At 44.7% G+C, this 17,793-nt stretch overlaps 1 protein-coding gene across 1 annotated transcript; it reads left to right on the top strand.

Annotated features, from left to right (window-relative positions):
- Nucleotides 1-6,104: 6,104 nt before the first annotated feature.
- LSM6 (LSM6 homolog, U6 small nuclear RNA and mRNA degradation associated) lies at nucleotides 6,105-11,912 on the top strand (the record flags this gene model as incomplete). The annotated part of the gene is made up of 3 exons (XM_084245234.1): nucleotides 6,105-6,198; nucleotides 9,334-9,447; nucleotides 11,818-11,912. 3 exons carry the CDS (start codon nucleotides 6,105-6,107, stop codon nucleotides 11,850-11,852), a joined length of 243 nt encoding a protein of 80 aa, XP_084101360.1. The 3' UTR covers nucleotides 11,853-11,912.
- Between the last annotated feature and the right edge of the window lie 5,881 nt (nucleotides 11,913-17,793).

Here is a 17,793-nt window from a genome sequence, read left to right as displayed (position 1 = left end):
GAGTAATATTCCATTTTATATATGCATCACATTTTCTTGATCCAGTCATCTATTTTCCGGCATTTGGGTTGTTTCCATAGCTCAGCTATTGTAAATAGTGCTGCTATAAACATAGGGGTGCAGGTGCCCTTTGGAATTAATGTTTCTGTGTCATTTATGTCTTTTCTTGCCGTTGTATCTTGTAGTGATTGGCTGCCTGTGGTTGTGCTGATTCTATAAGCTGGTCAACCATCTCCCCAACCTTGAGACATTTAGGGTGTTGATGAGTTTTTGCTTCGTTTTGGCATCCCAGGTAATGCTTTGATAAACCTTTTTCTTAAAAAGCTGTATTTCAGATTATTTACTTGAATTGGACTCCAAGAAGGGAAATGATGAGAATAAATGCTGTGATCTGGGACGGTTCTTTTCGGGCTTCATATACCTTGCCAAATAGTTTTGCAAAAAAGTTGTAGTTGGATGACTTTCCTGTTTCACCAAAACTATGGCTCATAATACATGCCTAGACATCAGTAAGTAGGCCTGAGCCTTTCTTATGGTAAATTTTTTTTATTTCTATGATATGTTCTGGCAATTCCATTTGCTTGAATTTGGAGATGGACTCTGCAGAGGAGTGTGTGTGCGCGTGCGTGTGTGTATTGGACCTCCCGCGGCTGACTGAAAATTAAAGGGAGTTGATGAGGTCATCTCCACATAACCCGCTTATTTTGCAGATGAGGAACCTGGGACCTTAAGAGCTGAAATGAGGAGGTCCCCAAGGCACATGGATAATTAAGAAGCAGAGCTGGGATTAGAACTCAGGTTACTGCCCCCCACGTGAGGCATGGGGCAGTCTCTTACCTCAACTGTGAGGTACTCCACTCTGCAACTTAAAAAGTTTACATCCCTGGGATTATTCTATCCTTTTAGATTTGTACCAAGTAATTGGGATTTTCATCCCCTGAGGGTTCTACAGAAAAATGAGGAAGTGACCATTTTCATTTTCAGCCGGCATTAGAATTTGTTATTTAGAAGGACAACTCCTTCAAGATTTTGTGACAGTTGTTTATTAAATATCTAATAAGTTATCATTTATAGCCAACCATCTGGTTAGAATTCAGCTGTTAAGTTCTCATTTGTTGTACCCTCGAAGACTTTTTAAAACTTCTTGTTGCTTTGAGACCAGAGAACATTGGTTTTTTGATTTCAGGCTTATAAGGAGAGTTTCTCACCCTCAGTTGACATTTGCACCTTAGTTGTGGTGAGCTGTCCTTGCTTTGTAAAATGTTAAGCAACATCCCTGGCCTCTGCCTGCCAGAGACCAGTGGCACCACCGTCAGTCAAGATACACAGAATGTCTCCAGACATTTCCGGATGTCCTCAAGGTGGTGGAATTATTTGGAGGACTTTATAAAATTTAAATCACAGTATCCTTGGCTAGAGAGTCTGCTTAGGATTCAGGAGTCTGCATTTTAACAAGCATCTCTTGGTTCAGATGCAGCCGCTTGGACACCCGTGCTTTCTCTTCTGCATCTCTCTTCCATCTGGTGACAGTAATGGAGGTAGCGGACGTAGCTGCTGAAGTGCTGGGATTATACTGTGCTTGCCACTGTGTCCATTGTCTGGGGGAGGGCAAGGGACAGTGGTTTTCCCTGGCACTGCCCACCGAGGGGTCTCCATAGGTTTGGACAGTGTGCTCGGGCCAGGGACAGTGAAGGGATGCAGCGATCCCCTGTCCCTGAGGATCACTGACAACAAACAGAAAACTAGACACCAGCCTGACTGGTTGGGGGAGCAGGGGTGCCCTGCAGGAGAGCTGGGAGGAAAGTAGCCCCTGCAGCGGGAGGGTGAGGGACTGGCAGCCTTGGGAAGCAGACCAGCTAGCCCACTGCTCAGCGGGAGAGGGAGAGACTTGGCTGCTGCCTCAACACTGACTGTCCAGAGCCGCACGTGGTTGTAATGTACATTTCATAGCAGTTTTTTGCTTTTTAAATTTTTTTCACTCTAAATCATAAGTACTCTTGATAGTTTAGGGGGAAAAACTGTAAAAACTATAAAACTGAAAAAACCTGCTTTTACAGAAACAAGATTTGAGGTCTTTTGCTCAGTGGCACAGCAGAGTCCCATTAGACAGCTTCTCGTGTGAGCGCCGTGTTTCTTCACAGGCTTGTTCACAGGGATTTGCACCCCAGGTGTGCCCTCCAGTGCTGCTGCCCACTGGCCGGGTATCTCGTGGTCTCTGGCTGTTCCCAACTTGAACAGGAGAAGCTTGGCATATTCAGAAGAGCAGCTGGGCCTTTGACAGGTCTTGCGCTTTGGGGTCAAGTTCTGCTCAGCAAGCCAGGGAATTACTGTGTGAATTGCTCATGAATCAGCAGGGCCCTGCACATTGTTGAATAGATAAAATTTGGGTTTCCCCCCATTCTTTTACTAAAAAATCTCTGCAGGACCGTCCATAGATGGTCTCTCACTAGTGCTTTCAGTAGCTTCTGACAGAAGACATACTGCCTTTGACTAAATAGCCATTTATGAAAATGGGTCATTTAATCCAAGCCTGAGTAGCAGTTAGGGATAGAACAGAGGCACAGATGATTGTGGCTTTAATTTTGAAGAGAAGTTTCATCAAGGTGATCCTGTGGTAAGGAAACTTCTTTCCTCTTAAATGTGTTTATGGTTCAAGAGGCTTTTCTCTTGCTTCAGAAATGGTCAGAACTGTTCCTTTTGCTTTATCCAGTTTAAAAGATGAAGACTCAAAATTGTGTGAGCCAAGTGACGGGGAAAATTGGGTTGTGTAGAGCAGTTTACTCATAGAAAATGGACTACGGGCAAGTTATTAAGTAACAGGAAGAACCAGAGAGCCTGATGAAGACCAACAGGAAGGATTCGGTCTCTAAGGTGATGGACAAGATGGGTTGGGAGCAGCCACCCCTTCCCAAATCCAAAAGATTTAACAGACTGTAGATCTTCTAAGAGAGTAAATGAGAATGCTGGCGTCAGTGCCTCCCTTCATGGTCGTGAGGGAGAAAAGAAGCTTGACGCTTCAGGATGCCAGAGCCCAGTGAGGTGCCCCCTCTGCTCTTCCACCTCAAATGGGAACCCCAGTAAGTCCCAGCTTAAACCTTCCCCCGGCCCCCGACACATTCTGTCCCAGACTTGCCAGTCTTTAAGAATCTCCTAGGCTTGTGCAAGCAGATTCCTGGCCCCCAGCCCGGAGCTACTGAATCTGTCTCCGAGTGACCCATGTTTGGGGACCTGCCCTAGAGGCTCAAGTCCAAGTTCTGTGAGTTTTGCTTGCTGCCCCACCTGCTCCAGCTGTGGCTCCTGGCCCTTGCCTGCGGAGCACCCCCTCACACCTACGCTTCTGCCAGGGCCCCCGCCGAGATGCTCTGCTTCCGGCCCGGGGACTCCTTGTCCTCCACCCTCAGGTCAGCTGTCCCCTCCAGAAACCATCGTTGGCCCTGCCAGCCCCGGTTAGGTGAGGGCGTGCTGCTCTTTCATAGTTCTCTCCAGAGGCATACAACTTTCAAGGAATTTTCCTTTGAAGTGATTTTGGCCCCTTTGGAGCTTGAGCTCTGAGGACTCGAGGCTTTGCCTCACTGGTGTCACCTCCCCCTGTGGGACAGTCTGGAGTGTTCGGCACCTTCAGGAAGAGATGAACATTCTTTCCTGGAAGAAAGATGAGGCTTAATGAGGACTTGTGATCTTTGATGAACTTAGAAGCCTAGAGCTGCTTTTTTTTTTTTTAAAGTGGGGAAAGTGTAAGTAGAACCTTTAAAATAACTGTCAGTCCAACAGCCGATTGTCTGGGTCTGTATACTTTCTTCTGACTATCATTAATTTGACTTCGGACAAGATAGTTAATACCCATGAGAACCAGATTTTCACACCACCGTGCATCTTAGGTTTGTTTTTTCTAAACACAAAATGGCTAGTCTTATCAGAATTTTGTACTGGAGGCTGGCGTGAGGGCACTTCAACCTAAGGATATCATCAGCCTAAGACTCAAAAATCAAGTCTCTATCAGGCCTTTGGAGTTAATAGTCTCTGGAGGCCTGTTTAACCACAAAACAGCACATGTTCAAGACATAAATAAAGCAGTTTATAGATGAATGGGAAGATTTGTTTGTTTTTATTAAACTCATTAAAGGTGCTGAATCTGTTACAGTATTTACTTTGTAATTTTTTTCCCTTGGGCTCAAAATAGCATAAATAAAATTGCTGTGTGGTCTGAGCCTTGAATGAGTAGTGTTATTCTGAGTAGTAGTTGTAATTTCTGTTATCTGTTGAGACTGTAGAGCTAAAAAAATAAGCTCTCAGTTCACTGGAAAAGTTAAATTAAAATTTGCTGAGCAAAACAGTTGATCTCATTAAAAGTCTTTCTATGCTAGGGAGAGTTGGGAGGTTTGAATGGTTCAAATAACAGCCCCAAATTCAAGAAGAGTTTTTAAAATTTGTATTTACTTTTATTTAACTTAGGAAGTTGACTTTTCTTGGTTAAAGAAAATTTTTCACTTAAGTTATGATCGCTTTTGTTTACTCGGACCCTTTAAACATGAGTTTAAATTCTTCCGGATTCTCCAAGCTCTTCAGGGTCAGACTCTGTGTGTGACATGGTTCTGAATTTACTTGCACGTTGTGTACACACACATATTTGTTGAATAAATGGAAAACCAATAACCCTGCATCTATCTTCGTCAAACTGCTGAGTGCAGGTTGATCCACTCTTGAGAGTCTCCAAACAATGACCCCAGCCTGAATTCAGAGCACTGGCTGGCCTCACTGGGGTACAATAGGCAGTGTTACTTATTTTAATGAACATTTTAATTGGGACCCAAACACTCAAGTTCTTGACAAAAGTCCTTAAAATCTTGTATCCATCCTAATTTTTTTTTTACGTTTTAGGAAAAAGAGAAAGGAAAAGAACCGCACCTGCATAGTCACAGGCAGACAGGAGAGTCCATGCTAATTTTTAAGTGACAATGCTTTATGACTGCTACATAGTAGCAATACTGCATTCGACTGAAACAGAAAACTTCATTTCCAAAGTCTTTTTACTGTCAGTTTTTGCTTGAGTAACTACCATTCTGTGATTTTTGTTTGCCAAGATAGCTTGAGAGAGACAACTTACATAATAGGGTGAAAAAGATTGACGGCATCAACAGGTCTGATTCGATAGATCTGGGTGTTTAATGCTACCTCTCTGTGTTAGACTCCTATTATACTTGAATTTGAAGACTTTTTCTTACTTAGAGTGTATATCTACTAAAATTGCAATAGAGTTAAATCTTTATCTTTGGCTGCATGGTCGTCGGCGTTCAGACGAAGGTTGTGTGTGAGGTTGCGGTTGTGAGCGTGGCTGACCACCACAGTCGCTCTGTCACTTGAGCCGGATGTTTGACCCTTTCAGTGTCTGATTTATTCATCTGTAAAATGAGGGTGAAAACAATACCTGTCTCATTGGGTAGCAAGGTTTAAACGGATTGGCATGTGTGGAGTGCTTAGCTAAGTGCACTCAAATATTAGCTCTTAGTTACGATTATCTTCAGAGGTACCTTTTAGAGCAGATGTTTGTAAAATGTGTCTACTCTGAATGTTCTACCACATTCTGGGGTAAATTATGTACTCTTTCTATGCCTTTATTTTTATCAGCAAAATGGGGACATTAAAACCTTCTTTCCCGGGTTCTTGCATAGATTAAATTTGATAGTGTTGATAAGGATTTTAGCAGTGCTTGGTGTAAAATAGGCCTTCAGTAAACAGTGGAGGTGGATGGCGCTGTCCCCAGCGCACCCACTACATGCAAGGCGGGCATGACAAGGGGGTGAAACAGGACTCTAGAAACACAGGCCTCTGCTGTGAGGTAGCTCTGCTGGGGGTGGTTGTGGGACTGAGAGAAGAGGAGGTGTGTAAAACTCATCGCTTGGTGTCTGCCTGAGTAAGTACTGAGAATAAGCTACTGTCAAGTTGTAGTAATAATGATGGAGTAATATTGAAGCTTCATACGTGGGTCTTTTGATACTTGACTTCCTATAAATATGTTAAGGACTCCAAGGCTTTTCTGTTGAACAGTTAACTTTTGTCTTTACCTTTTATTGCTCCTTTTTAGATTCCTGATCAGGACAGGTAAAATGAGTCTGCGGAAGCAAACCCCCAGTGACTTCTTAAAGCAAATCATCGGCCGACCAGTCGTGGTAAAATTAAATTCTGGAGTGGATTATCGAGGTAATATTTTCATGTTTCCTCCTCAGTGCTAACTAAATAAGTGAATGTGAACTCACTTGTTTTTATTAACCCCTTAAACATACGCAGTAGACCGACATGCATTGGTTGTCGATAGTTTTTATGCGCATTTCTTTTTCTCCCTTTGAGCTGATTCCTTTCAGAGACAGCTCTGACTGCAGCCTGTGCGCCCCTGACTTCCGGTGAGAACCGTGTGGCTCCCATCTCTGAGATGGTGTGTGCCCGAGTTCCCAGGCCCTGGGCTGGGATCCATAGATACCTGGTGATAAGTGGATACAGCCACCTCCTCAGCCCAGCAGCACTGGCTCTTGCAGTAGTCGAGATGGGCAAGGCCCTGGAACTGCCCGCTCGCATAATATGTGGGGTACCCGGGCCCCTTTCTGTTCTGTGGAGGATGCTCTTTAAGAGACTGTGACACCCCTGAAACGAACGTAGTGAGAGGTATGGTATCAGATTACATTTTTAAAAGTTACCAACTCCCAGTTTTCCAAAATTAATGTGTTACAGCAGGAGTAAGATTTCGCAGGCACAGGCTCGCCAACAGTGCTTTGTAGCCTTTCCTGCTGTCTTTTCTGAGTAATCATCATGACCTCTTGAGCGTTTTCCTCTTTCCCCACTTGTAAACTTAGCGCTTCGGGAGCTTGCTCTGTGACCAGAGTGTGCTAATCACTTGGACTTTTACTTTTTCAGCTCACTGCCCCTTTGAGAGCTCTGCTGGGAGTAAGGGAGGAGCTGGGATTCAAACTCAAGTGTGACTCAGAAGTCTTGTTAAGAAGCCTGTCTTTACTGTGCTGCTTTAGTTTTCTCAGCAGTCATTTGATTTTTATCATGGAACAGGCAGATTCATATAGAATATTGAGGTATTCTCAAGTCTCTATGCTGCTTCTTGCCTGAAAGAACCAATGAGCCAAAGGAGGAAGCCTTCTAGGCTAGACATTTTGAGCATTCTTGACAATTGATTTGGGTGGGGATATTATTTTCTATATTTTCTCCGAACCCACTTGACTGAAGAGATCAGCTAGTCTGACCTTTTTTCTGTAATATATGTGTTTTTCTTTTTAGAAATTTCAAAACAAATAATGAAAAAAAGTATAAGGAAGAAAACAAAGTCCTCTCAAATTTTCCCATCCAGAGACAATCTGCCTTATTAATTTGGACCTGTCTCCATATAAGTGTGATTTTATATAAATGGGATCAGATCAGCTCTGCATGCGCCCTTTCAAAATATTTAATACTTGCCTTCAGTTCCCTGCAATACCGTGGCCGCATAGGAGCAGGTGTGGGGGATCAAAATTTTGGTTTTGTTTTTAATCAGTTTCCCATTAATGGACATTTAAGGTGTTTGCTGGGTTCTTGCCACTGTAAGCAGCTCTGACACTTGAGCACTTGTCCTAATAGTTCTTAAATTCCCTGGACTGGGATTTCTAAGCCCCAGAGCAGGCCAACTGGCCATCCACTGGGCACATGGCTTCATTCTTCTGTGCGTTCTCATCAGCCCCGGTTTTAGCCTTTGCTTTTACTTTTCCCATCCTAATTGGCAACAAGTATTATCTCATTTTCCTGACACTTTTGTTTACGAGGGCGATTGAACAGCCTTTCACATGGGTAGTGGCTGTAACTTCTCTGTGTGTATGGATGTCTGTTCATGGCCTCTGTACTATCAAAGCAGAATCTTGCACACTGTGGAGAGCCTGATTATAAAGAATTCTTAGTTTGTGGGTGGATAATTCACACACCAACTCTCTGTAGCAGTTTCTCTGGGCCGTTGAAGAAAATGTCTTATTTACCATTATTTATAGTCATTTACCCTTTGGGGAAGAGAAGAGCTACAATTCCATCTTGATTAGAAATGGGCATTGCATTTGGAAATGGTTTCGAGTGATTTTCGAGCAGATTTGCGTGCCACGTCTCCAAAGTTCCTTACTCGTTTATATTTGAAGTATATTTGAAGTAAAATAAGGCAGCAATAAACAAACTGTAAAGTCTGTCAGACTTTTCTTTTGATAGGAATTGACTGTTATTAATTGTTCGCACTCCATTCTGATTCTTTGAAAGTTTACAACTTCTCGCGGAATTCTGTTGGATTAATGTCTTGTGCTCTCATTACATGTTTTGAAAAGAAACTTTTTTGTGTGGAGGATAATGGGGCAGAAGGATGGAGTGAGGAGCATATTAATGAAGCTGAGACTTAAAATGAACTATTGACTTGGTTAATCGAATCAAATTTCTTGTATTGTTTTTACTGAATTACTTTTTTCTCCTAGAAGACACCGTTTTAAATTAGAGATTCAGTTGGAGGCGTATGTGTGTTTTCATCTTCTAAAGAAAGGTCAAATTTTGCAAAATGTTTATCTCAACACAATTAAAAAAGATTTGCTTGAACAGTTTCCTTGAAAGCTCCCTCGAATGTTTGGGCCATTTTTCTCCATTAGTTTGGGTTAGAAACTCTCCTGCCTGGAACAGAACAGAAAGGGGCCGTCACCACGCGTGTGTCGCCCGTATTCTCAAGCTGCTCTTCCCTGTGAGTCACAGCTCCAAGATGTTCTCTCAGGAGCACCTGCTGTCTCCTCGTCTATTATTTTAACAGATTGTGGAAGCTTCCTCTTAACCCTCGAGAACATTCATCTGCTGCAATAGATGTTGTGAGAGAGAGAGAGAGAGAGAGAGAGAGAGAGAGAGAGAGAGAGAGAGAGAGAGAATCTGCCAGCCCTGCACACCCCTCCGTGGCTAAGAACTGCCACCAGGGGTGAGGGCCTCAGCCAGTGGTCCCCTGCCCTGCCTGACTGCCCGCTGCTGTGGGAGCTTTCTGAGAATGGTATTTTACGGGCACTATCCTAATTATGTTACTTTTGTCAGTTCTTTATGAGTTGCTGCTGTTGTCACATGTCCTGTAAGGGAAGCGACAGTCGGTCTCTTTCCTGCTAGGGGTCGGTGCGTGGCCAGGCGCTGCTGTGTGCGTCCTTGTCTTTGCCGGCGTTGGCATGGAGCGAAGGCTTTGTTTCCGTCTGCTGGGTTTCGTTTACAGTAGGAATTTTACATTGCGCGTGGAAGAAGTGATGAGCGGAGAGACTGTAACTTTTGACCCTGGCGCGCTTTGCGCCTCTCCTTTGTCTCCAGGGGTCCTAGCCTGCCTGGACGGGTACATGAACATCGCCTTGGAGCAGACGGAGGAATATGTGAACGGACAGCTGAAGAACAAGTACGGGGATGCCTTCATCCGAGGAAACAACGGTAATGTCCCTGCACTGGCTTGGCGGACTCTGCCAGATGTGTGCTTTCCCTGGGTCCCTGCAGGGTTTACGCAAGAATTTAAAAGTTCAGTTTCAGTTTTGCTTTGTCTGTTTTGAAGTGCTTGCATTTCAGATCTTGGGTGTGATCAGTTCTTTTTCAGATGCTTCCAGGGGTTTTGGGGTTAGAAACTCTCCTTCCCTCCTAGGCCCTGAGAGACACTGGCATACTGACCCACAGCCCTCTCACCCGCTCTCTTGAATACGTTTATTATATTCCCCCCAACACTGTCTCTCAGGCCGGAGGTGGAGCTGGAGGAGCGGCCACTGTTTGCTGCCCTCTTTGGTTTGCATCGTTTGGCAGTTAGCTTGTCCTGTTTGGCCTGCGTCTCTTTAGCGTTCACATGCTTTTTGTGGAGATTTGTAGCCTTTCATTTGGCCAAAAAATGACAAAATAGGAAATATGACTCTGAAGTTAACTTAGCTGATGTATTGCTGTGACTAACTATGTTTTCTTTGGTGTCTTTCTAAAAAAAAAAAAAAAAACACAATTTCAATACAATAAAGTCATTCTTGAATTTTTTTCTGGGGAAGAGGAAAACATCGAAATGGTGGGATTTATTCTTGTTCCATCACCACTGTTTGGTTCCATCCCTCCAATGGAGTCTGGATTCTGGAGTTTTGGATTCTGGAGTTTGGAATTTTTTATCTATGTGTGTTCTTTACTTCTGGATAACTTTGTCTGTCTGACTTTACTGTGAGTTAAACATCCTGGCTTCTGTGATCTCTATTCTGTCGCCTGTTGTCATTACCATTATTTCTTCACATTACATCTGTGATTTACTTTTTTTGTCCCTCTGAAATGTAGAAAAATCTTCTGTTTTTCAAATTGTTACTTGACTCTCTGCTTTTACTGAGAGTTGTCCTGCTCTTGCCCTGTCTCGAGGCGGCTGGTCGCCCTAGTCAGCGGCAGGTTCTGAGTGGCGTCGGGGCAGATTGCTCACACGTGGCTGGCCCCTGGGCCTCGCCCACATTCCAGGGCTCCCTGTCGTGCTGATGCTCCCCGTCATGGAACATTCTGTGATATAATAAGTGGCAGTTTTCTTTAGACTTCAAAATTTGCATCCTTGCCTTTAAAGAGAATTCTGATTTACTTGATTAACCTGTACCGTGTCCTTTGATAAAGACGTCTTTCTGGGCTCACCTTGAACGAGCCTGTCAGGATCTCAGTAAGAGGGTCCACCTCTTGGCACAGTTTGACCAGTCGTCAGATTTCTGCTGGGTCTGTGCTGACATGTCCAAAGAGTTCAGTTGGGGGGTCACGATGGCCGGCTAGGCGGAACTTTGGATAGTAGCGAAGGCTGAGATTCTTAACAGAGGACTCAGAGTAAGGATGTTGGTCTGTTTCAAAAAAATTGCTTCTCAGCTCTTGTCTTATTCTGTTAAAATTAAAAGGAGTTTTAGGGTTTTTATTGGGGTGGTAGATGATGACATACTTTATTCTTAAACTGGACTATAAGCATAATTACAATTATAAAAGATTTTTTTAAAGATTTATTTATGCATACAAGAACTGGGATACAGGCCAGAGGTGCAGGGGGGTGAGAGGATTCACCAGAGACAGATTGGGGAACAGAACAGGCAGACTGACGAAATACACTGCTGAGGGAAGCAGCGGGTGTGGCAGGAGAGGTCTGCTGCACCATGTGGGTATCTCTCTGGTCGGGGATCAAACTCGTGCTGCAGCAGCTGCGGAAAGCCTCATAGGCTGCGTCTTAAACCCTTGTGCCACCAGGGAGGCCCCACAATTATAAAACATTTTTAGCTTTGGGGGACTTTTACATACATTATTTTATTCTCCTGGTTATGACTTGCGGACTCCATCAGATGGACAGCTAGATGTCAGAATGACGTTCCTATAAGACATCAAACCCATACCTAGATTCATAAAATTGGGCTCAAAGAGTAGTTCTAGAATACATTGTGCGGTATGATGATTCCTTTGAAATTTTCAGAGGTGGCAGGCCAAAATCTACTTTTAAATTTTGCTGCTTTGAGTTAAGTCTCAGCACTATGAAGCTATCTGCGGCCACTGCAGCATAAGTCTAGTCCTGGCCAGGGAGCAACCCAGAGAGCACAGCAGACCTCTCCTGTCTCACTCGCCGCTCCCCTCAGCAGTGGATGTCAGTAGATCCACCTGTTCTGCTCCCCACTCTGTCTCTGGTGAATCCTCTCACCCCTCGCACCACTGGCCTACACCCCAGCTCTTCTATGCAAAAGTAAATAAATCTTTTTTTAAAAAAATAAAATAAAACTTGCTACTATAATACTTCAGAGCAGTCTTTTTCAACTTAATGTATTTTTTTCTTTTCAGTGTTGTACATAAGTACACAGAAGAGGAGAATGTGAAGATGCCGTGAGAACAAAGCACACAATACTTTTCACACAGGAATATATTTTTTATGAAATTTTTTGGGGTTCTTTTGTGATATGATTTACCCTATTTTTTTAATGGTTGGTGATTTGTGACTGACATGTGAGTAAGATAAATGTATAAAATTGTTGATTTGATTTGTAAAGTGTCTTTTCATATTTAAGTTTCAGGCATTGTCATATGTCAGTGTGCAGAAAGCAAGAAGAATAAAGACTATTTCTCGCTACACAATTTTTAACCTCAGTTTCAAGCAGTGTCATTTGCTTTGCTGTGTTTATTTGGCCGACGGAGCTTGGCGTGTGATAATTAAACCATCTCGGGGATGTCCTTTTTTGGCCTGTCTTCTTCTATTGCAATCAAAACACTTGAGTGAAATTTCTACAAAGGCTTCCTTTGTAGAACAGTTTCAGCTACAAAGGGTCCTTGAGGCCAGTTCAGCTCTGATCCCATCACCTGGGTAGAAAATAGAATTAGGGACCTGGCGGCAGCTTGTCCTCAAGGGGTGGGAATCCAAGTCACCTAGTTGTTGGGGGACGGTCAGCAACATGCCCGGTGAGGCAGCCCTTCCCCGGGCGCCCACAGCTGACCGTGCGCTTGGTCCTCTGTAGCCTTGTCTGTCTCCTTCCCAGGCCTGGGTGGCGAGGTACTTCTTGAGGTTTATGAACCCATTAGGGGCGGGCTGCCCCCCACCACAGTCTGGCTGTCATTGAGCTGAAAGCAGCGCCTCAAGTTTTTAGATTTGCTGAGATTCCGGTGGCTAGACTGAGTACAGAAGAACTCCTCGCTCTTGCTCCTCGAGGGCCTTTCAGCCGGAGTCCTGCACCGAGCAGCCACGTCTCGGGACACAGGGCGGCCCCTCGGCGTTATTTGACTCCCGCTGAGAGGGTTTTCACGATTTATTAATGAGATTTCCACACCCCTGCTTTATTCTCTGGCTTACGCTGTCTCCAGGAACAACAAATATATTCGGGGCCTGTGGTTGAGTGAACACCAGACAATTGTGTGAACTCTGCCTTGGCCTTCCCTTCCCGCCCGCCCCCTCCAGCAGCATTCCTGCCCCCCAGCCCCGTGCACTGGAAACTACCGCCTGCCAGAAGGGCGTGGGGGCAGGACAGGGAAGCGGGGAGCTGGGTGGTGCCTAGAGAGGTGGCATTTTGTCTTGTTTTATTTTAAAGATCACAGAGTAATTGGAAACAATTATTTTTTAATTAATAACTTGGAAAAGGTGAGCAGAAACATTTCACAAGGTTTTACTATAGGCACACCAAAAATAAAACACTTTATGCTATGCTTCAATAATTTATCACTTCTTGACAGGGGCTCGAAAAGGGCCCAGTCTGTAAGTACAAATCACCAATTTGCTCTTTTATAAATGACTTCTTTTAAGGAGAAAATGGATGTCCCTCCAAGTGGAGCACACACGTTCTCATTTGTTTTGTAGAATATGTGGGGCCGCCAGGGGAGCCCGTCCCTCATTCACACACATCAGCCGCTGCTGAAAGCAATTTCATTGTTATCTGCCGCCAATCTGGAGCATCCTATTTTTGCTAGATTCTTCCCTGACCTCCCTTTCAGTATATAAGTCTTTATTTTCCCCTTGCCATCTTTCTATTTTAATAGCTCTCCGGTGGAGTCGTGTTTTCAAGCATGGAACTACTTTTAATCAAGATCGACTTTGGGAACCGCCATCATTTTTATGGTAATAAAGGCCTGCATTATGCACTGTGCCCACGCAGCTTGTCCCCGAGGTAGGCCTTCACGCAGCAGGGCCGTGAAACAAGGTGTACATGCTAAAATGGCTTTTTTCTTAGTCTCCTAGAGGTCAGGGAGTGATTTCCAATCGCATTGTGGCCGAGGCATTGTTCGAGTTCTGGAATTTCTCACTTGAGTAAATGCATTTTCTGTCTCTGTCCTCAAACCCTGGCTGCCATGTGCTTTCTCTGGGGCTGTGGCAAAACAGAATGTTGAGCGAGAAACAGAAAATTGTGCTTGTTATTTTAGACTATCTGACTTCATGTTCTGTTTTGGTCTTCTGAGCTCTTGCTGGCTAATCTTCCAACAAGTTGAATTGATTCTTACTTCAAAACTGTTTATCCCAAAACAGAGCTGTTGACAAGTACAAATACAGATGGCAGACATGTGGCACGGTTTTCATGTTCTCATCTCCACGCTCAGTAAGGGAGTGTTACTGAGAGATGGTTTACATCTTCAACTTTGTTATTTGGGGCAGTAGGGAGTGCAGGCTACAAGTGCTTAATTGTGTGGCAAACAGCAACAACTGTTAGGGGATTTCCTTAAGGTCTAAAGACTCAGCAGCCTTGACTTGGGGTATGTGGTGTATCACCCTGGAGGCTGTAATAATCCGCTTTGTAAGAACAGAAGTGACCTCTGGCGGGCAATTGTCTGATAATCACACTGGCTCAAAAGTGACCTCAGTACCACATTCCAGGCCGAGGGGCCACCCTGTCCCCTTACTGGGCACTGGCTGACCTCTGTCCTCTGAGCAAATGATCCTGCAGTATTGGCTAACTCTTCTATTCAGAGGCAAATCCCAGTCCATTCTGACCAGGGCTCTTCTCAGTAGCCAAATTGCATCAACCATTATTTTTCTCTCCATACGCAGTAGCTGTTGGTGAAAGGAAGACAAACTACAGTTTTTGTCTCCTGTGACGTTTCTGGAGTCCCTGTGCTCAACAGCATAGCTCTGCCCGCCTTTACTAAGATGGCTCCATCACTGTGGAGCCAAACTCCACCCCAGCCACAGGCCCTTCCTGACTTCTGGAGCCTGGGTCTCCAGCAGCTCCTTGCACTCCGGTAGCTTCCGCCTGTCTGGGCAGTGCGGCGCTGAGTGAGGTGGACTGGCCATCTCTGACTCTCCAGTGGAGTCCCGTCAGCCAAAGTGGGCTGAGGCCACAGAAGCGGACAGACGTGTGTGTCCATAGCCTGAGGGGCCACGGGAGCACTCTCATTGCTGCCCACTCTGCTTCTCTCTTCGCCTGCTCCCCTCGGTTCGGAGGGGTCGGGGCCAGGTGGAAGGAGAGTGAGAGAGTGTAGAGAAGTCATCTAGCATGTACTGGATGATAACTGTAGGCCGTCACTTGGTGGGGAATTGAAAAGTAAGTATGACCCAGCTGTGCTTTCTGAGTTTGTCTGCCTACTTAGGGGAGAAAATGGGGCTAGTCATGCTTTTTTCCCATTGGATCAAAATTCTGAGAATCCTTTTAAAAATCTGAATGCTTGTTGGATCTGATCATCTCAACTATATGCTCATATGTTGAAATTCCAGGTAACTTCAGGACTAATAATTTCAAAACCTGATTATCTCCACCAAACCTAGTCAGCTTCCAGTGGTCAGTCTCCACCTGTATTCTCCCCCACTCCCCCACATCTAGCAAAAGTCAGATTTTCTTATTAAAAGATTGGGAAGCTATATATAGAGAAAGGTGGACAGAGTCTAGGAACTCCATAAAATCATAAAACACTGGAACTTTTGAGGTCTTGTTTACAGAAATGTTTGAATCCATATGGACTGCATTTATTCCAAGTCTTGAAATGGGATGGAGGCTGGTGGGCTGGATAGAATATTGTGCCAATAACTTGGATTAAAAGAGAGGCCAGTGGAAAGTTTACATTAAATAATTTTAGAGAAATTTTTACTACCATCATGTGCATGCAGTATTCCAGATCACTTTTCAGTGTTTATATCAAATATCAAACTTGTAATAATGAAGAAAAAGTTAAAAACTGTAATAGGTACATGTACAGTTAGTTGAGTGGCTGTTCCTAGGACAGGACAAATCCTCACCTCTCCCCTGCACCCCAGTAATGTACCAGTCACAACCCTAAATCTCATTGGTTTGAAACAACAAATGATCCTCACCTGTACTCTGTGTCCACTGGGCCAGTAGGTGGGAGGGAAACTGCCCGTTACAGTCACCTGGGGGCCCAGAATGGGCTGGGGCCGGGCAGCATGAGTTAAAAATACTGAACATGCTTATATCTGTCACAGCACATATATTAGGGTTCGCGGGAGAAATAGAGCGGGCGAAGAAATATACCCTATTGTGTTATCAAGGCCCGGAGAGAGATTTGTGTTAAAGAACTGGCTCATGATCACGAAGGTGGGCATGCCCAGAACTCACAGGGTCAGCTGGTGGCCTGGAGACCCAGGAAGAGCTGCAGTTTGAGTCCAAAGGCAACTGGCTGGCAGGATTTCCCTTTCTGGGAAGGCCAAGCCTGTAAAGTCTTTACCTGGATGGATGAAGGCCACCCACACTAGGGAAGCTAGTCTACTTCAAGGCTGCTGATTAAATGTTAATCTCATCTAAACACATACCTTCAGAGAAACATCTAGAATGTTTGGCCAAATGTCTAGATACTGTGGCCTAGCCAAGTTGACACATAAAATTAACCACAGTATGTTGACCAGATCTTTTGCTTTAGGCATTTTTCTTACAGTGAGAAGTATACCAAATCCCAGACTGCCAAGTGTCAGATTTTTATTGCAGTGAAGAAAGAATTCTTTCTCTGTTCAGACTGGGTGGAGTTGAAAGACCTCTGTTCCTCGTTCACCTCTTCATTCGATTTTTAAAAAAATAGTTGTGGTTGGGCCTATCCTTTGTGATCACTGAACAGTAGTCACCCTTTTCCAAATGTGGGAGCTGAAGGCAAAGAGTGAAGTGACTCACCCAGGACCCCTGAGTTCTCACTGCTCTTTGATCAGGCTGTTGGGGGCTGAGCTCCAGGGATTCTTCCAGCTGCACTGAGTCAATAGATGAGTTTTCTCTTCTATTCATCCTCCCAGTCGTTGCATAGGAAGGTCTGTGCACAGAGCACTGTCCTGTCCATTCGGGGATGATGCCGCTGATGGTGATTTTGCCGTCACTGCTTAGCTGCGATGTGTGTGATGACAGGTGGCCAGCAGCCCTTTCCTGGGGCGCGGGGGTTCCTGCTCCACTTGTGTCTGTGGGTGCTGTGTGCAGACCTGTAGTTTTGAAGATGACTGTCTCTTAGCCTTGGTCCCGCTCCCCGCAGTCTCCCTGATCCTAATTACACCCCAGGCTGCTTCCCCGAGGCCGCTGGCTGCGCCCTCGCCTTGGAAGGGTTGTGAGGTCCCCCAGCACATGTGAGAGGCCAGGGACAGACTGCGTGGGTGCTTGACCCCTACCCCTGACCAAGACTGACGGGGGCCACTGTCGTTTGCCCCAGACTTGTTCACTAGGAGATTTGCCACCTGTCCACGCTCTTGCCGTGGGGACTTAGAGCACATTCCCCACCTCGAGACCCCTGTACCCCACCCCTGCTCATGGTTATGCTCTTTAATTCTAAATACAATTTTTGACTAAGTTTTCTTGTGACTTGTTTTCTTATCACTTTATATTTATAAAATATACATTGTAATAATATTACACAATATTTATATAATATCAGTTTATTATAAAACTTTTTAAAGATTTAATTAAAAACTTTTGAAACTGATCACTTTGAAAACTGGGGGGAGCAAGTCCTAGGTGCCGAGGGATTTCGTAGACCTTGACAAAATTTTGCTGGCATTTGGGGGGAGAAAAAAAGATTTAAAATAGATTGAGAGAGAATAGACTTTCTCCCCAACCCTGGTTTGAATGGAGTTTTGCATGTTCAGATAAAGTGTTGTTTTAGTGAAAAGAAAAACCAGATCAAAAAATCAGGCAGTGAATTTAAAAACCGTTCTTTTCATTAAAAACCAGTGCAGACTTTGCATGATTACTATCCCTGTTGTTGCTGTTGATTTCCCTTTAATGAAGTGACACTTGCGCCACACTAACCCACTGTCTTCCTCCCTCCACCTTCCCTGCTCTGTGCGGTGGAGAGACCAGCTCTCCACCCGAGCTGCTCCTCCACGCCCGCCATCCCCCCCAAATGCAACAGGCGTGTTTC

This window comes from Talpa europaea, assembly GCF_964194135.1.
Source record: "Talpa europaea genome assembly, chromosome: 10".
Taxonomy (NCBI): Eukaryota; Metazoa; Chordata; class Mammalia; order Eulipotyphla; family Talpidae; genus Talpa; species Talpa europaea.
The sequence above is the reverse complement of the archived record's forward strand: the minus strand, read 5'-3'. Positions and strand labels throughout refer to the sequence as shown.